General features: G+C 39.8%; 1 protein-coding gene across 32 annotated transcripts in view; it reads left to right on the top strand.

The window, feature by feature from the left end:
* Positions 1–18,061, top strand: part of Tmtc2 (Transmembrane O-mannosyltransferase targeting cadherins 2) — a 740,743-nt gene that overhangs the window by 560,371 nt on the left and 162,311 nt on the right. For all 32 annotated transcript variants that reach the window (XR_010949712.1, XM_067766547.1, XM_067766560.1 and 29 more), the window contains one exon: positions 8,702–8,788. Coding sequence is in view for 31 of the 32 variants with exons in the window: in XM_067766547.1 (XP_067622648.1) it covers positions 8,702–8,788 (87 nt within the window). In the remaining variant the exon portion in view is untranslated. The remainder of the gene's footprint in view (positions 1–8,701; positions 8,789–18,061) is intronic.

Raw genomic sequence — 18,061 nt, 5'->3', positions numbered from 1 at the left:
AAGAAAATTTCAAAATGGGCATGGCTCCGCCCATTTTCATTTAGTTTGTCTAGAATACTTTTCATGCCATAAGTCGAACAAAAATTTACCAATCCTTCTCAAATTTGGTAGGGGCATAGATTCTATGACGGTAACTGTTCTTTGTGAAAATGGGCGAAATCGGTGGGAGCCACGCCCAGTTTTTATACACAGTCCACCGTCTGTCCTTCCGCTCGGCCGTTAACACAATAATTTCAGCAAAAACCGATCGATCTTTACTAAACTTAGCCCACGTACTTATCTGAACTCACTTTACCTTGGTATAAAAAATGGCCGAAATCCGACCATAACCACGCCCACTTTATCGATATCGAAAATTACGAAAAATGAAAAAAATGCTATAATTCTATACGAAATACGAAAAAAGGGATGAAACATTGTAACTGGATTGGTTTATTGACGCAAAATATAACTTTGGAAAAAACTTTGTAAAATGGGTGTGACACCTACCATATTAAGTAAAAGAAAATGAAAAAGTTCTACAAGGTGAAATCAACAGCCCTTGGAATCTTGGCAGGAATACTGTTAGTGGTATTGCATATATAAATAAATTAGCAGTACCCGTCAGATGATTTTCTGGATCACCTCGTCCACATTTTGGTCGATATCGCGAGAACGCCTTCACATATACATCTAAGGGCCACTCGCTTTTAAAACCCTCATTAACAACTTTAATTTTATATCCATATCGTACAAACACATTCTAGAGTCACCCCTGGCCCACCCTAATGGCGATATCTCGAAAAGGCGTCCACCTATAGACCTAATGTCCACTCCCTCTTAAAATGATCAGTAACACCTTTCGTTTGATACCCATATCGTACAAACATTCTAGAGTCACCCCTGGCCCACCCTAATGGCGATATCTCGAAAAGGCGTCCACCTATAGACCTAATGCCCACTCCCTCTTAAAATACTCAGTAACATCTTTCGTTTGATACCCATATCGTACAAACATTCTAGAGTCACCCCTGGCCCACCCTAGTGGCGCTATCTCGAAAAGGCGTCCACCTATAGACCTAATGCCCACTCCCTCTTAAAATGCTCAGTAACACCTTTCGTTTGATACCCATATCGTACAAACATTCTAGAGGCACCCTTGGTCCACCTTTATGGTGATATCTCGAAAAGGCGTCCACCTATAGAACTAAGGATTACTCCCTTTTAAAATACTCATTACCACCTTTCATTTGATACCCATATCGTACAAACACATTCTAGAGTCACCCCTGGCCCACCCTAATGGCGATAACTCGAAAAGGCGTCCACCTATAGACCTAATGCCCACTCCCTCTTAAAATGCTCAGTAACACCTTTCGTTTGATACCCATATCGTACAAACACATTCTAGAGTCACCCCTGGCCCACCCTAATGACGATATCTCGAAAAGGCGTCCACCTATAGAACTAAGGATTACTCCCTTTTAAAATACTCATTACCACCTTTCGTTTGATACCCATATCGTACAAACATTTTAGAGTCACCCTTGGTCCACCTTTATGACGATATCTCGAAAAGGCGTCCACCTATAGAACTAAGGATTACTCCCTTTTAAAATACTCATTACCACCTTTCATTTGATACCCATATCGTACAAACACATTCTAGAGTAACCCTGGCCCACCCTAATGGCGATATCTCGAAAAGGCGTCCACCTATAGACCTAATGCCCACTCCCTCTTAAAATGCTCAGTAACACCTTTCGTTTGATACCCATATCGTACAAACATTCTAGAGGCACCCTTGGTCCACCTTTATGGCGATATCTCGAAAAGGCGTCCACCTATAGAACTAAGGATTACTCCCTTTTAAAATACTCATTACCACCTTTCATTTGATACCCATATCGTACAAACACATTCTAGAGTCACCCCTGGCCCACCCTAATGGCGATAACTCGAAAAGGCGTCCACCTATAGACCTAATGCCCACTCCCTCTTAAAATGCTCAGTAACACCCTTCGTTTGATACCCATATCGTACAAACACATTCTAGAGTCACCCCTGGCCCACCCTAATGACGATATCTCGAAAAGGCGTCCACCTATAGACCTCATGCCCACTCCCTCTTAAAATGCTCAGTAACACCTTTCGTTTGATACCCATATCGTACAAACACATTCTAGAGTCACCCCTGGCCCACCCTAATGGCGATATCTCGAAAAGGCGTCCACCTATAGACCTAATGTCCACTCCCTCTTAAAATGATCAGTAACACCTTTCGTTTGATACCCATATCGTACAAACATTCTAGAGTCACCCCTGGCCCACCCTAATGACGATATCTCGAAAAGGCGTCCACCTATAGACCTCATGCCCACTCCCTCTTAAAATGCTCAGTAACACCTTTCGTTTGATACCCATATCGTACAAACACATTCTAGAGTCACCCCTGGCCCACCCTAATGGCGATATCTCGAAAAGGCGTCCACCTATAGACCTAATGCGCCCTCCCTCTTAAACTGCTCAGTAACACCTTTCATTTGATTCCCATATCGTACAAACACATTCTAGAGACACCCCTGGTCCACCTTTATGGCGATATCTCGAAACGGCGTCCACCTATGGAACTAAGGATCACTCCTTTTCAAAATACTCATTAACAGCTTTCATTTGATACCCATATCGTACAAACATATTCTAGAGTCACCCCTGGTCCACCTTTATGGCGATTTCTCGAAAAGGCGTTCACCTATAGAACTAAAGCCCATTCCCTTTTAAAATACTCATTACCACCTTTCATTTGATACCCATATCGTACAAACACATTCTAGAGTCACCCCTGGTCCACCTTAATGGCGATATCTCGAAAAGGCGTCCACCGATAGACCTAAGGCCCACTGCCTCTTAAAATGCTCAGTAACACCTTTCATTTGATACCCATATCGTACAAACAAATTCTAGAGTCAGCCCTGGTCCACCTTTATGGCGATATCCCTAAATGGCGTCCATCCATAGAACTATGGCCTACTCTCTCTTAAAATACTCTTTAATACCTTCCATTTGATACACATGTCATACAACCACATTCCAGGGTTACCCTAGGTTCATTTTCCTACATGGTGATTTTCCTTATTTTGTCTCCATAGCTCTCAACTGAGTATGTAATGTTCGGTTACACCCGAACTTAGCCTTCCTTACTTGTTTTTGTATTAACAAATTCTATATTTAATGCGATTGAAAAATATTTAGTATTTCTTATTGACTTTTGAGTCGCTGCATAGAGCTGCAAAATAAATATAACTGCACGTTTAAGGGAAGAATTTGATCTGCAGTCGTACTCGTCTCAAGTAGTCAGTTTATGCATGTATGTAGCTTTTGAGTGTGACTTAATTACGTTGCCTTTGCTAAAGCCGTACCAGACTATTGTAGTGCTTTCCAGGCGGAAGTAGTAGGTTGGTAATGCCTAGCAGTAGAAAAACTGGAAGAAAATAGCGTAAGCTGCAGTCGCTTCAAGTTTTAAATTGACAGCCAAGCAGTAATTAAGGCAATAGTCTCGCATAGAGCACAGCATCTAAAAGTGTGTTAGAGTGTAAGCAATGGCTGGAAAGAATCGGGGGAGGGAGAAGCATACATCTATATATATATTGGGTCTCAGGGCATTTCGGAATAGATGGGAATGAAAAAGCAGATGAACTACCGATCAGGTATTGTGCTAGTGCCCTGCGGTTGCCGGGATAAGACTCCAGCTAGAAGCAGAAAGTGGCTTGGTCCTCGAAAGCTTCTTGTATTTGCCAAGAGGACTGAGTTATTTCATAACATTGGTCCTGGTTGTTGATTGAGTTTTTCAGTTTGGTCATTAAACAAACTTCTGGTAACACTACGGACTCATTCACTCTATGTGAGGCACACATGGACCGGCCAGTTCAAGCTTACCAAATTCATTGGATTTCCCTCCTCAAGCGATCAGGTAACTATTCTGATCCCATGTTCTAAAAATGTTTCCATTGCTTTCGAAAGCAATTGAAAGACTACTCCAATTAGTAGACCTTTTTTCCTACTTTGTCTTTGAAAATGCCAGTTTTAAAATGGCACTCTTACATGTTATATCCCGAGCTCCGTTTAGTTAAGACGTCCCTGTTATCTGGATATTGGATGAAGTGCCTTTGGGAACCTTTACTGCTAGATTCATTCATAATTGCTAATTGGCTACGTTTTTTTAAGTCTTGCTGCTCCCCTTACAGTTATCTATTCTTACATAAGATTTTAACGTATAATTGTTACTTAATAGTATACCTACCTTTCTGCCGAATATATCAATGTTTTCTCCTCTCTCTCTAATCAATAACAACGATTAAAAAAAAACTACATCCGAAACCTCTTGTTATTGAATCATGTCGCGTCCCAGAGTCAGGGGCAACATGCGCAAAAACTATATAAATATTTGGTGGGCTGGCAATAGGACAATTGACCTTGTGACTACTGCAAATAGTCATTAGGTGAATTGTGCGGGACTAGACTTGATTTAATTATGTTCTTCACATTGCACAAAAATAAATCCCCACCGGATCAATTTTTAATCCGATATTTTACTGCAATTAAACAAAAATATCGAAAAAGAAACGCCATCGCGCAATGTTTTATTCCAAATTTTATCTCCCTTTTATTACTTTTTTTTCCAAACTTACTTGTTTTCTATGTATAATAATTTAATATAAAATAACTTGTAAAATATACATTTAACAAAAATAACAACCTCGGTTTTGAAGACAACAAATTAATAATAATTCTTCTAATTACAAAGAAGACATCCAGGATAGGATATAGGAAAAAAGCGCCACGGACAGAAACTTCCATAGAAAATCGGGCCTTTTAAAAGTTTATTTAATAAGTTCTTATTTCAAAGTAGAAAACAACGCATAACCTTTTAATCCGAACCTAGATTATAGAAAAAGCAGCAACCCGTACTATTTCTTCGTAGCCCATTTATGTATTCTGTTCTAAAAATTCCATTTCCCAATTCTCAACTTTAATACTCAAATACATATTTCCACACTACTTTTACAGGTCTGCTTTAGTTGCAGCCGCTGTGGTGTCATGGCAGTGGGCTAAACCTACCACACCAAAAGTCCTGGGTTCAAGGCCCGGCAAAAGCATTATCAAAATATTTAGTAAACAATTAAAAAAAAAATGTCAAAGCGAGGTCGAGCCTCGGCAGAGGTTTGGCAAACCATTTCCACCATAAAAAGGTTCTATACGAGAATTTATTTGCTTGCAGATGCCGTTCGAAGTCAACATTTTATTTAAGTTTGTGACCATTTAAGGAAAGCGGAATCTTTGTAATGCCAATATTATCGACACTGTATTCAACATTATTTGTTTGTCTCTTTGTCTGTTCTTGTTCTCTTTGTGCATACAAATTCATAATATGGACAAGGATCAAAGGATACCGGATATCCGAATGCGGCTATGAGATTTACCCATTATCCAAAATTCGTTTAGTCGAAAAATCTCTATCCGGCAAAACCATAGTTGTTATATATTAAAATATTGTTGCTAGAAAAAATTATTCTAAGCGGGTTCGCCCCTCGACAGTGGTTTGGCAAACATATATCTGCCGTGAAAAGTTTCTCATCGAAAATGTATTTTTAAGAAGAAACAAAGTTCGGCATAAATCTCCTTCTCCTCATTAACAATAGCATTTGCGTTCCATTGAAATATTTTTATACTCAGTTGAGCAGAGCTCACAGAGTATATTAACTTTGATTGGATAACGGTTGGTTGTACAGGTATAAAGGAATCGAGATAGATATAGACTTCCATATATCAAAAGCATCAGCATCGAAAAAAAATTCGATTGAGCCATGTCCGTCCGTCCGTCTGTCCGTTAACACGATAACTTGAGTAAATTTTGAGGTATCTTGACGAAATTTGGTATGTAGGTTCCTGGGCACACATCTCAGATCGCTGTTTAAAATGAACGATATCGGACAATAACCACACCCACTTTTTCGATATCGAAAATTTCGAAAAATCGAAAAGTGCGATAATTCATTACCAAATACGGACTAAGCGATGAAACTTGGTAAGTTAGTTGAACTTATGACGCAGAATAGAAAAATGGTAAAATTTTGGACAATGGGCATGGCACCGCCCACTTTTAAAAGAAGGTAATTTAGAAGTTTTGCAAGCTGTTATTTGGCAATCGTTGAAGATATCATGATGAAATTTGGCAGGAACGTTACTCTTATTACTACATGTCTGCTTACTAAAAATTAGCAAAATCGGAGAACGACCACGCCCACTTTTTAAAAAAAATTTTTTTTAATTCGAATTTTAAAAGAAAAGTTAATATCTTTAGAGTATATAAGTAAATTATGCCAACATTCAACTCCAGTAATGATATGATGCAACAAAATACAAAAATAAAAGAAAATTTCAAAATGGGCGTGGCTCCGCCGTTTTTCATTTAATTTGTCTAGGATACCTTTAATGCCATAAGTCGAACAAAAATTTACCAATCCTTGTGAAATTTGGTAGGGGCTTAGATTCTAGAACGGTAACTGTTTTCTGTGAAAAAGGGGGAAATCTGTTGAAGCCGCGCCCAGTTTTTATACACAGTCGACCGTCTGTCCTTCCGCTCGGCCTTTAGTACGATAACTTGAGTAAAAATCGATATATCTTTACTAAACTCAGTTCACGTACTTTTCTGAACTCACTTTGTATTGGTGTAAAAAATGGCTGAAATCCGACTATGACCACGCCCACTTTTTCGATATCGAAAATTACGAAAATTGAAAAAATGCCATAATTATATACCAAATACGAAAAAAGGGAGGAAACATGGTAATTGTATTGGTCTATTGACGCAAAATATAAAAAAAAAATAAATGTAAGGCGCGATAAGCTCCGAAGAGATCTAAGGCCGAGCTTCTCTTCCAAGTTGCGTCGTGCTCTTCTTGATTTTCCCTACAAATTGGCCGGACAGGACCTACATGTTTTATGCCGACTACGAACGGCATCTGCAAGGCAGATGAGTTTTCACTGAGAGCTTTTCATGGCAGAAATACACCCGGAGCGCTTGCCAAACACTGCCGAGGGGCGACCCCGCTTAGAAAAATTTTCTTCTAATTTAAAAACCTTATTTCTAAAATTTCGATGTTGCTTTGCCCGGGGTTCGAACCCAGGGCATACGGTGTGGTAGGCGGAGCACGCTACCATCACACCACGGTTGCCGCCAATATGGACGCAAAATATAACTTTAGAAAAAAACTTGGTAAAATGGGTGTGACACCTACCATATTAAGTAGAAGAAAATGAAAAATTTTTGCAGGGCGAAATCAATAGCCCTTGGAATCTTGGGAGGAATACTGTTCGTGGTATTACATATATAAATAAATTAGCGGTACCCGACAGATGAAGTTCTGGATCACCCTGGTCCACATTTTGGTCGATATCTCGAAAACGCCTTCACATATACAACTAAGGGCCACTCCCTTTTAAAACCCCCATTAATACCTTTAATTTGATACCCATATCATACAAACACATTCTAGAGTCACCCCTGGTCCACGTTTATGGCGATATCTCGAAAAAGCGTCCACATATAGAACTAAGGCCCACTCCTTTTTAAAATACTCATTAACACCTTTCATTTGATACCCATATCGTACAAAAAAATTCTAGAGTCACCCCTGGGCCACCTTTATGGCGATATCTCGAAAAGGCATCCACCTATGGAACTAAGGCCCAACCCCTTTTAAAATACTCATTAACACCTTTCATTTGATACCCATATCGTACAAACAAATTCTAGAGTCACCCCTGGTCCACCTTTATGGCGATATCTCGAAAAGGCGTCCACCTATAGAACTAAGGCCCACGCTCTTTTAAAATACTCATTAACACCTTTCATTTGAAACCCATATGTACAAACGAATTCTAGAGTCACCCCTGGTCCACCTTTATGGCGATATCTCGAAAAGGCGTCCACCTATAGAACTAAGGCCCACGCCATTTTAAAATACTCATTAACACCTTACAACTAAGGGCCACTCCCTTTTAAAACCCTCATTAATACCTTTAATTTGATACCCATATCATACAAACACATTATAGAGTCACCCCTGGTCCTCGTTTATGGCGATATCTCGAAAAGGCGTCCACATATAGAACTAAGGCCCACTCCTTTTTAAAATACTCATTAACACCTTTCATTTGATACCCATATCGTACAAAAAAATTCTAGGATCACCCCTGGCCCACCTTTATGGCGATATCTCGAAAGGGCATCCACCTATGGAACTAAGGCCCACTCCCTTTTAAAATACTCATTAACACCTTTCACTTCATACCCATATAGTACAAACAAATTCTAGAGTCACCCCTGGTCCACCTTTATGGCGATATCTCGAAAAGGCTTTCACATATAGAACTAAGGCCCACTCCCTTTTAAAATACTCATTAACACCTTTCATTTGATACACATATCATACAAACACATTCCAGGGTTACCCTCGGTTCATTTTCCTACATGGATATTTTCCCTTATGTTGCCACCATAGCTCTCAACTGAGTATGTAATGTTCGGTTACACCCGAACTTAACCTTCCTTACTTGTTAGATATAAAATCACTTAGCTATAACTACGAAATCTAAATTTTATATATGTATTTATGCATTATTTATATATATTTTTTGATATTTGTTTACTTCTTTGTAGTATGGACTACACGAGCTTAGGCTGCTGTGCGCTTGCTTTTGTGCTATATCTGAATACCTTGAACGCCGGATTTGTTTATGATGACAGGTAAGTTTTGAAAACATTTTAATATTGTTCATTCAAAGAAAAAACCATATTTTATATGTACAAATATACTTCTATTACAAGAAAAAAAAAGTTTTTGATCTTATAGATATAGCAATTTATTTCTTTCTTAGTTCTTAACTATGTAACATTAGGAGTCAAGATTGGGTAGGTATAAAACTTTTAGATTATCCTAAACCAGATTTGTGTAAACTAATGACATATACAGACTTATGATTAATGAGTTTTGTGCTGCACTAGAACCTTTTGTTAAAGGATTTTAATATATCAACGCTCAGAACTTATTTTTTGGCTTTTGTTTCACTTACAATACCCAATAGTTAATTCTATGTGAGCATAAATCCATGCCAACATAGACAGCAACAACAAAAAATGAATAGACAACCAAAAAAGTTTAAGTGGAGAGTTCATAATATAAATAAGGCACGAAAAGTCTCTGTAGTAAATTTGCAAAGTACAATTGAGCAACTCTCATCTCAATTTTATAAGCCCAGTTATTCGGCAAAGTTGGTTTAGCAAATGGAATACAACAATAAAAAAAAAAAAAAATGTAAGGCGCGATAACCTCCGAAGAGATCTAAGGCCGAGCTTCTCTTCCAATTTGCGTCGTGCTCCTCTTGATTTTCCCTACAAATTGGCCGGACGGGACCTACATGTCTTATGCCGACTACGAAAGGCATCTGCAAGGCAGATGAGTTTTCACTGAGAGCTTTTCATGGCAGAAATACACCCGGAGCGCTTGCCATACACTGCCGAGGGGCGACCCCGCTTAGAAAAATTTTCTTCTAATTGAAAACCTTATTTCTAAAATTTTGATGTTGCTTTGCCCGGGGTGCGAAGCCAGGGCATACGGTGTGATAGGCGGAGCACGCTACCATCACACCACGGTGGCCGCCAACAATACAACAATAATAAAAATAATAATAACTTGGAGCGATATAGCTGTGAAGTGCTCTCACTAGGGTAGGCAGCTTGTCGTTGATGTGAGGGCTTAGCTGAACTCCATAGCGCCCAACTATGAGGCGGAGCGCTTTGAGACTCTCATCTGCGCCGTATCGCCTCATAGGATGGTGGCGGGATATCGGTGACCAGTTCTTCTTACTAATCCAGGGTGTTATGCGGACCGCGTCTATTGAACGATTTATAGCCAATTTTATACTGGACCGCTGAGCCGGCCTTGTTGGGCAGGTGGTCGTACGAGCAAGATGGACCACTCAATATCTAATCTAAATAAGGACAATGGTAAGGGGAGGACTGAGTCGCAAGCCAAGGACGATAAAAGCGCATTAAGTGATGCGTCGGACTCGGAGAGTGTGAGTAGTGGAGATTCAATGAACACCGTGTTTGAAAAGCGGTATCAAAGTCAAAGTATAGATACCATGAGTGATGAAGTTGGAGGATACGCCGCTTCTGCAGAATCAGAATCCGAATATACACAGGATTGGAAGGCACTTACTGCATATCGGCCTACGGAGCAAGGTCAGTTCTTCCAGATAACAAGCAGGCGGATGATATATTGTACACGCAGCTTGGAAATATGTCCTGGGATACAGGCAAACTTTACATGCGATTCAGGAAAAGATGTCCCGAAGATAACAACCCTAACACGCTAGAAGTGGGCGAAGTCGAAAAAGACCTCAAAATCCACAGAAAAAATATACAGGTGGAGGACGCGGACTTCACCACGAAGGTGTTAGAAGAGGATCGACAGCCAAATAGTGCTGCGAGTCGCACAGTGGAACATCCAGCACAGCATTTATAACCCAGGAAAGATGGCCCGAGCATAATAATCGAAATTTGCAAGAAGTGGGAGAGTCTGAAAAGCCTTAAAACAAAGAAGACGTCACGACGAAGGGGTTGGAAGAGGACAAACCGCCCAATTGTGCTGCGAGTCTTGCGGATTTTACCTTTGCTACGCGCACTCACACTTCGATCACGGAGCAGGTAGTGCCGGGCTTGGTAACCGATACCAAGATCGAATGGGCGGGGAAAATTTAAGTCTAAGTTTAAGTCGCCGGGACCAGATGGTATATTTCCGACCATGCTACAAGTTTCAAGTAGAGCGGTCGTGGAATGGCTTAAAATAATATACGATGGGGACATAAGGCTGAATCATGTACCGCACTATTGGAGAACTGCTCGTATAGCTTTCCTTCCAAAGGCGGAAACATGTATCCCAAAGACTACAGGCCCATTAGATTAACATAAGTTCTGCTCGGAACCTTTGAGAGGCTGGTAGATGTGTACATACCGTCCAACGCGGATGAAAAGCTGCCCTCCACAACACAACATACTCACACCAAAGACATGGCGGTAGCCACTGCACTGCATAGGGTGGGTATTAAACACAAATAAAGCCCTGGTATATAAGGAGTATGCTCTAGGAGTCTTCTTAGACATTTTCGGAGGTGTGAACAATGTTTCTTAATGGGCGGTCATATATGGTCTTGAAAACATTGAAGTACATCCAGCCAAAACTAGATGGATCGGATGCATGTTAAATTGCAGGAAGATTGCCTCGCAATGGGGATTGTGGACAGGGGCGCGTTGTAGGGTGGGGTGCTATCACCTCTGCTGTGAACGCTGGTCATCAATCAACTGCTCAGGCGGTTCCATAAGGGACCCGTAAAACTTACGGCTCATGCAGATGACATTGCAATTGTCATAAGTGGAAAATGTCCTCCAACGATTAGCTCTTTGATGGATCGGGCGCTTCAGGATATTCATACCTGGGTATCTAATGTCGGTTGGCAGCCAACGCAGAAAAAACGGATATGGTCTTGTGTACTAAAGGGTACAAGGTGCCAAATTGGATCAGGCCTAAGTTAGGAGGAATAACCCTACAGGAGAAACCGTGCACGAAATATCTAGGAACCATATAATAGACAGTAAGCTGTCGTGGAATCTCAATGTAGAGGAGAGGGCGAAGAAGGCCTCGACGGCACTGCATGTAAAAGAATGCTGGCCTGTACGTGGGGTTTGTCGGAATCGGAATTTTCAGCGACTGTAAACCCTATCCCCATACTATGGAGTTCTTGTTTGGTGGACAGCTACACAAAAAAGAACCTACCTCAAAAAATTAGATGAGGTATGCAGGCTATCAATGCTAAGCATTAAGGGAGCCCTGAAAACAACCGCAGCCATCGCACTGTATGCCATTCTGCACATTGTACCTGTAGACCTGGTAGCAAAGAACATAGCTTTAACAACTGCAACGAGGGTCAAACCATACGGCCATAGTAGTATAGCGTCATCAATTGCAGGACGAACACATTACTTGATTCCTTATCTGCGCTCCGAGGAGGTATTTAAAGTCACAATAGAGGTGGATGGTTGGCACAAGGGAGCTAAAATGGTGATACATGTGTACATAGATGGTTCCAATGTAGTGGAAGGAGTAGGGTCTGCTGTATACTGTTTGATCCGGAAATAAACAGATTCTTCAAGCTGTAAGATCATTGTAGCGTTTTCCAAAAGGAAGTATTTGCCGTAACCAAAGCATTATAAACACTTTAAGAGAATAGCTTAAACTGCAGCCGTGTTAACTTTTATATTGACAGTCAAATAAGGCAATAATCTCGCGTAGCACAGCATCTAAAAGTGTGTTAGAGTGTAAGCAATCCCTGGAAAGAATCGGGATGGGAAAAACATACATCTATATTTGGTCCCAGGGTATATGGGAAAAGATGGGAATGAAAGAGCGGATGAACTAGCTAAAAAGGGCGCATCCCTTGAAGCTTGCACCGTATACGTCCCACTTAGATTTGGTGAGATTAAGAGAAGGCGAGAGGTGCACATGGTCGACCAAGCGGGAAAGGCGTGGCTTCAAGCGTGAGGTTGTAAAGTGTCTAAGATTATGTGTAGTTTTGACAAGCTTAGACTAAAAAAGTTGCTTCTATCATTAAAAAAAGAGGACTGTAGACTTATGACGGGTATTCTGACTGGACACTGCCTTCTGCCGTCACATGCTTTTAAATTAGGATTGGTCAGTAATGCAGACGTAGGAAGTGCGGGTTGGGGGAGGAAACGATATTGCACGTTTTTTGCTCGTGCCCTGCGCTTGCCAGGTTAACACTCCAGCTATTAGGAGTGATACAGCTGTCAGATCTAGAAGCAGCAAGGGGCATAGGTCCTAGAAAACTTCTAGTATTTGCCAAGAGGACAGGGATATTTTATAACATACATATGATTTTTGATAGGATTTCTCAGTTCGGTCGCTAAATCAAACTTCTGGTAACAATACGGACTTATTCATTCTATGTGATGTCCTCATGGACCGGCCAGTTCAACCTAACCTAACCTAGCTGTGAAGTGATGAAGTCCATGCAATTTGTTTACGTGGAACCAATGTCCGGGGCAAGCAACGTCGAAAACGGTTTTTTCTTTAGAAAACATTTTTATAGCTGGGATAGCTCCTCGGCAGACTTTAGGTCGCACTTCCCTTTCTGACATGAAAATCTTTTCAGGGAAAATGCATCCCACCGAGAATTTGCATAAAGCATATGGGCCCTATATCTCGTCAATTTGTAAAAAAAAAAACTGGAGTACGACACAAATTGGAATATAAGCTTGGGCTAAATCTACTCGTAGATCTATTGTGCCTTGTATTTATTGAGGGCATCTGCTGAAACAGATGTATTTTTGCTAACACAAATACAGTTTGCCAAACCAGTGCCCCATTTAGAAAAATTTTGTAAAGAATTTTTGATGACAGTTTTCATGAAACTTCAACTTGGGATCCGCATGATAGCCCCTCACATCATTTCTATAACACGGCAACGCTACAACAAAGATACACAAAAAAAACAAATGTATGAGCTTATTTGTATGTTCACTTTATTCACATCCCAACAAATCCCCAGGACGAAAATCAATATGGCCAATCTTGGAAATAATAAAGAAAATAAAGAAAAAATTAACCCATTTACGGTTCAATACAACCCATATTTCTGTCAATTCTTATTCATCGCAAATAGCTTTTGAATCAACTTCGCACAAATTGTTGATTTTGAATTAACAGCCAAATCAACGATAACTTCGTAAAAAAAATTTTCTTTTCATTGGTATTTTTCTAGGCATAGATCGTAGGATTTTCTGTTTGGTAGGCGTAACACGCTACCCTGCAAAAATCGTTGGATCATGTGGTCCACTGTAGTACTTACCATTATACTCCACTGTAATGCAGCAATGGACCAACTCATGTTTCTACACGAACACATTGTAAGCCGATCATTGCTCGTTTTTAACGATTGTAAACACTACACGATGTTTATTGGACTGTGGGTACTCCATGGATTAATCTGATGTAATGCGGAGCTGGAGTATATGGTCCAGTCCTAGGACATCGCAATGTTAATTGGACCATATTTTTTGTATGCATGCATGGAGTACTCGCGATTTTTGTAGGGTACCATCACATCACGGAGGCTGCCTTGATTTGGTTTGTCAACTAACAATTGTTAATGTCACCCTAAGAATACCAATGAAAACTGTTGAAATATAAAAGTGAATCAGAGATTTCTGATTCAATAGAAAAATCAGTTATATTTAAACAAATGTGTGTATCACTTTTCTCGGTTTACGTTTAAAACAATTAAATATAAGTAGAAATTCGAGAAATATAAGTAGAGAGCTTCAGGCTGCAAAAGAAAGTTTGACAAACGAAATTTTTCTTGAGCATGTCCTGAGTGTAATTTACGTGGGGTTTTTGCTTTTCACGTACCTCTGTTTTTCTTTATATTGACATACTGCACTTAAAGGCTGTGATGACGAGTAATGTCAACTACTTAAAATTATTTTAAATTTAACATGCTGTTTGCACTGTAAATACATAACTAAACTTTGAAAATTAAGGGCTTTAATTAAGTAAATGTGTTCTCATAGATGCAAGCTAAGTTCACAAGATTGAAATATTTAAATATATCTAAGCACAAAAAAGAAAAAAATATTTACTATGTGCTTTTATTTAAAAACAAGTAAGGAAGCCTAAGTTCGGGTGTAACCGAACATTACATACTCAGTTGAGAGCTATGGAGACAAAATAAGAGAAAATCACCATGTAGGAAAATGAACCTCGGGTAACCCTGGAATGTATTTGTATGACATGCGAATCAAATGGCAGGTATTAAAGAGTATTTTAAGAGGGAGTGGGCCATAGTTCTATAGGTGGACGGCTTTTCGAGATATCGCCATAAAGGTGGACCATGGGTTACTCTGGAATTTATTTGTTCGATATGGGCATCAAATGAAAGGTGTTAAGGAGTATTTCAAAAGGGAGTGGGCCTTATTTCTATGGGTGGACGCATTTTCGAGATATCGCCATAAAGGTGGACCAGGGGTGACTCTAGAATTAATTTGTACGATATGGGTATCAAATGAAAGGTGTTAATGAGTATTTTAAAAGTGGGTGGGCCTTAGTTCTATGGGTGGACGCCTTTTCGAGATATCGCCATAAAGGTGGACCAGGGATGACTCTAGAATTCGTTTGTACAATATGGGTATCAAACGAAAGGTGTTAATGAGTATTTTAAAAGGGAGTGGGCCTTAGTTCTATAGGTGGACGCCTTTTCGAGATATCGCCATAAAGGTGGACCAGGGGTGACTCTAGAATTAGTTTGTACGATATGGGTATCAAATGAAAGGTGTTAATGAGTATTTTAAAAGTGGGTGGGCCTTAGTTCTATGGGTGGCCGCCTTTTTGAGATATCGCCATAAAGGTGGACCAGGGGTGACTCTAGAATTAATTTGTACGATATGGGTATCAAATGAAAGGTGCTAATGAGTATTTTAAAAGTGGGTGGGCCTTGGTTCTATGGGTGGACGCCTTTTCGAGATATTGCCATAAAGGTGGACCAGGGGTGACTCTAGAATTAATTTGTACGATATGGGTATCAAATGAAAGGTGCTAATGAGTATTTTAAAAGTGGGTGGGCCTTAGTTCTATGGGTGGACGCCTTTTCTAGATATCGCCATAAAGGTGGACCAGGGATGACTCTAGAATGCGTTTGTACAATATGGGTATCAAACGAAAGGTGTTAATGAGTATTTTAAAAGGGAGTGGGCCTTAGTTCTATAGGTGGACGCCTTTTCGAGATATCGCCATTAAGGGGGACCAGGGGTGACTCTAGAATGCGTTTGTACAATATGGGTATCAAACGAAAGGTGTTAATGAGTATTTTAAAAGGGAGTGGGCCTTAGTTCTATAGGTGGACGCCTTTTCGAGATATCGCCATAAAGGTGGACCAGGTGTGACTCTAGAATTAATTTGTACGATAAGGGTATCAAATAAAGGTGTTAATGGGTATTTTAAAAGTGGGTGTGCCTTAGTTCTATGGGTGGACGCCTTTTTGAGATATCGCCATAAAGGTGGACCAGGGATGACTCTAGAATTTGTTTGTACGATATGGGTATCAAATAAAGGTGTTAATGGGTATTTTAAAAGTGGGTGTGCCTTAGTTCTATGGGTGGACGTCTTTTCGAGATATCGCCATAAAGGTGGACCAGGGGTGACTCTAGAATTAATTTGTACGATATGGGTATCAAATGAAAGGTGTTAACGAGCATTTAAAAAGGGTGTGGGCCTTAATACTATAGGTGGACGCCTTTTCGGGATATCGTTATAAAGGTGGACCAGGGTTGACTCTAGAATGCGTTTGTACATTATGGGTATCAAACGAAAGGTGATAATGAGTATTTTAAAAGAGAGTGGGCCTTAGTTCTATAGGTGGACGCCTTTTCGATATATCGCCATAAAGGTGGACAGGGGTGACTCTATAATGTGTTTTAACAATATGGGTGTCAAATTAAAGGTATTAATAAGAATTTTAAAAGGGAGTGGTGGTAGTTGTATATGTGAAGGCGTTTTCGAGATATCGACCAAAATGTGGACCAGGGTGACCCAGAACATCATCTGTCGGGTGCCGCTAATTTATTTATATATGTAATACCACGAACAGTATTCCTGCCATGATTCCAAGGGCTTTTGATTTCGCCCTGCAGAACTTTTTCATTTTCTTTTACTTAATATGGTAGGTGTCACACCTATTTTACAAAGTTTTTTTCTAAAGTTATATTTTGCGTCAATAAACCAATCCAGTTACCATGTTTCAACCCTTTTTTCGTATTTGGTATAGAATTATGGCACTTTTTTCATTTTTCTTAATTTTCGATATCGATAGTGGGCGTGGTCATAGTCAGATTTCGGCCATTTTTTATACCAATAGAAAGTGAGTTCAGGTAATTATGTGAACTGAGTTTAGTAAAGATATATCGATTTTTGCTCAAGTTATCGTGTTAATGGCCGAGCGGAAGGACAGACGGTCGACTGTGTATTAAAACTGGGCGTGGCTTCAACCGATTTCGCCCTTTTTCACAGAAAACAGTTACTGTCCTAGAATCTAAGCCGCTACCAAATTGCACAAGGATTGGTAAATTTTTGTCCGACTTATGGCATTAAATGTATCCTAGACAAATCAAATGAAAAAGGGCGGAGCCACGCCCATTTTGAAATTTTCTTTTATTTTTGTATTTTTTTGCACCATATCATTACTGGAGTTGAATGTTGACATAATTTACTTATATACTGTAAAGATATTAAATTTTTTGTAAAAATTTCTCTTTAAAAAAAATTTTTTTTAAAAGCGGGCGTGGTCGTTCTCCGATTTTTCAAATTTTTTTTTAGGCATACATATAGTAATAGGAGTAACGTTCCAGCAAAATTTCATCATGATATCTTCAACGACTGCCAAATTACAGCTTGCAAAACTTCTAAATTACCTTCTTTCAAAAATGGGCGGTGCCATGCCCATTGTCCAAAATTTTACTTATTTTCTATTCTGCGTCATAAGTTCAACGCACCTACCAAGTTTCATCGCTTTATCCCTCTTTGGTAATGAATTATCGCAATTTTTCGATTTTTCGAAATTTTCGATATTGTAAAAGTGGGCGTGGTTATAGTCCGATATCGTTCATTTTAAATAGCGATCTGAGATGCGCGCCCAGGAATCTACATACCAAATTTCGTCAAGATATCTCAAAATTTACTCAAGTTATCGTGTTAAGGGACAGACGGACGGACGGACGGGCGGACGGACGGACATGGCTTAATCAAATTTTTTTTCGATACTGATGATTTTGATATATGGAAGTCTATATCTATCTCGATTCCTTTATACCTGTACAACCAACCGTTATCCAATCAAAGTTAATATACTCTGTGAGCTCTGCTCAACTGAGTATAATTATGGAATGAATACC

Source organism: Eurosta solidaginis, chromosome 2 (assembly GCF_040869045.1).
Source record: "Eurosta solidaginis isolate ZX-2024a chromosome 2, ASM4086904v1, whole genome shotgun sequence".
Lineage (NCBI taxonomy): Eukaryota > Metazoa > Arthropoda > Insecta > Diptera > Tephritidae > Eurosta > Eurosta solidaginis.
Note: the sequence above shows the minus strand (reverse complement) of the source record. Positions and strands in the feature narration are given on the sequence as shown.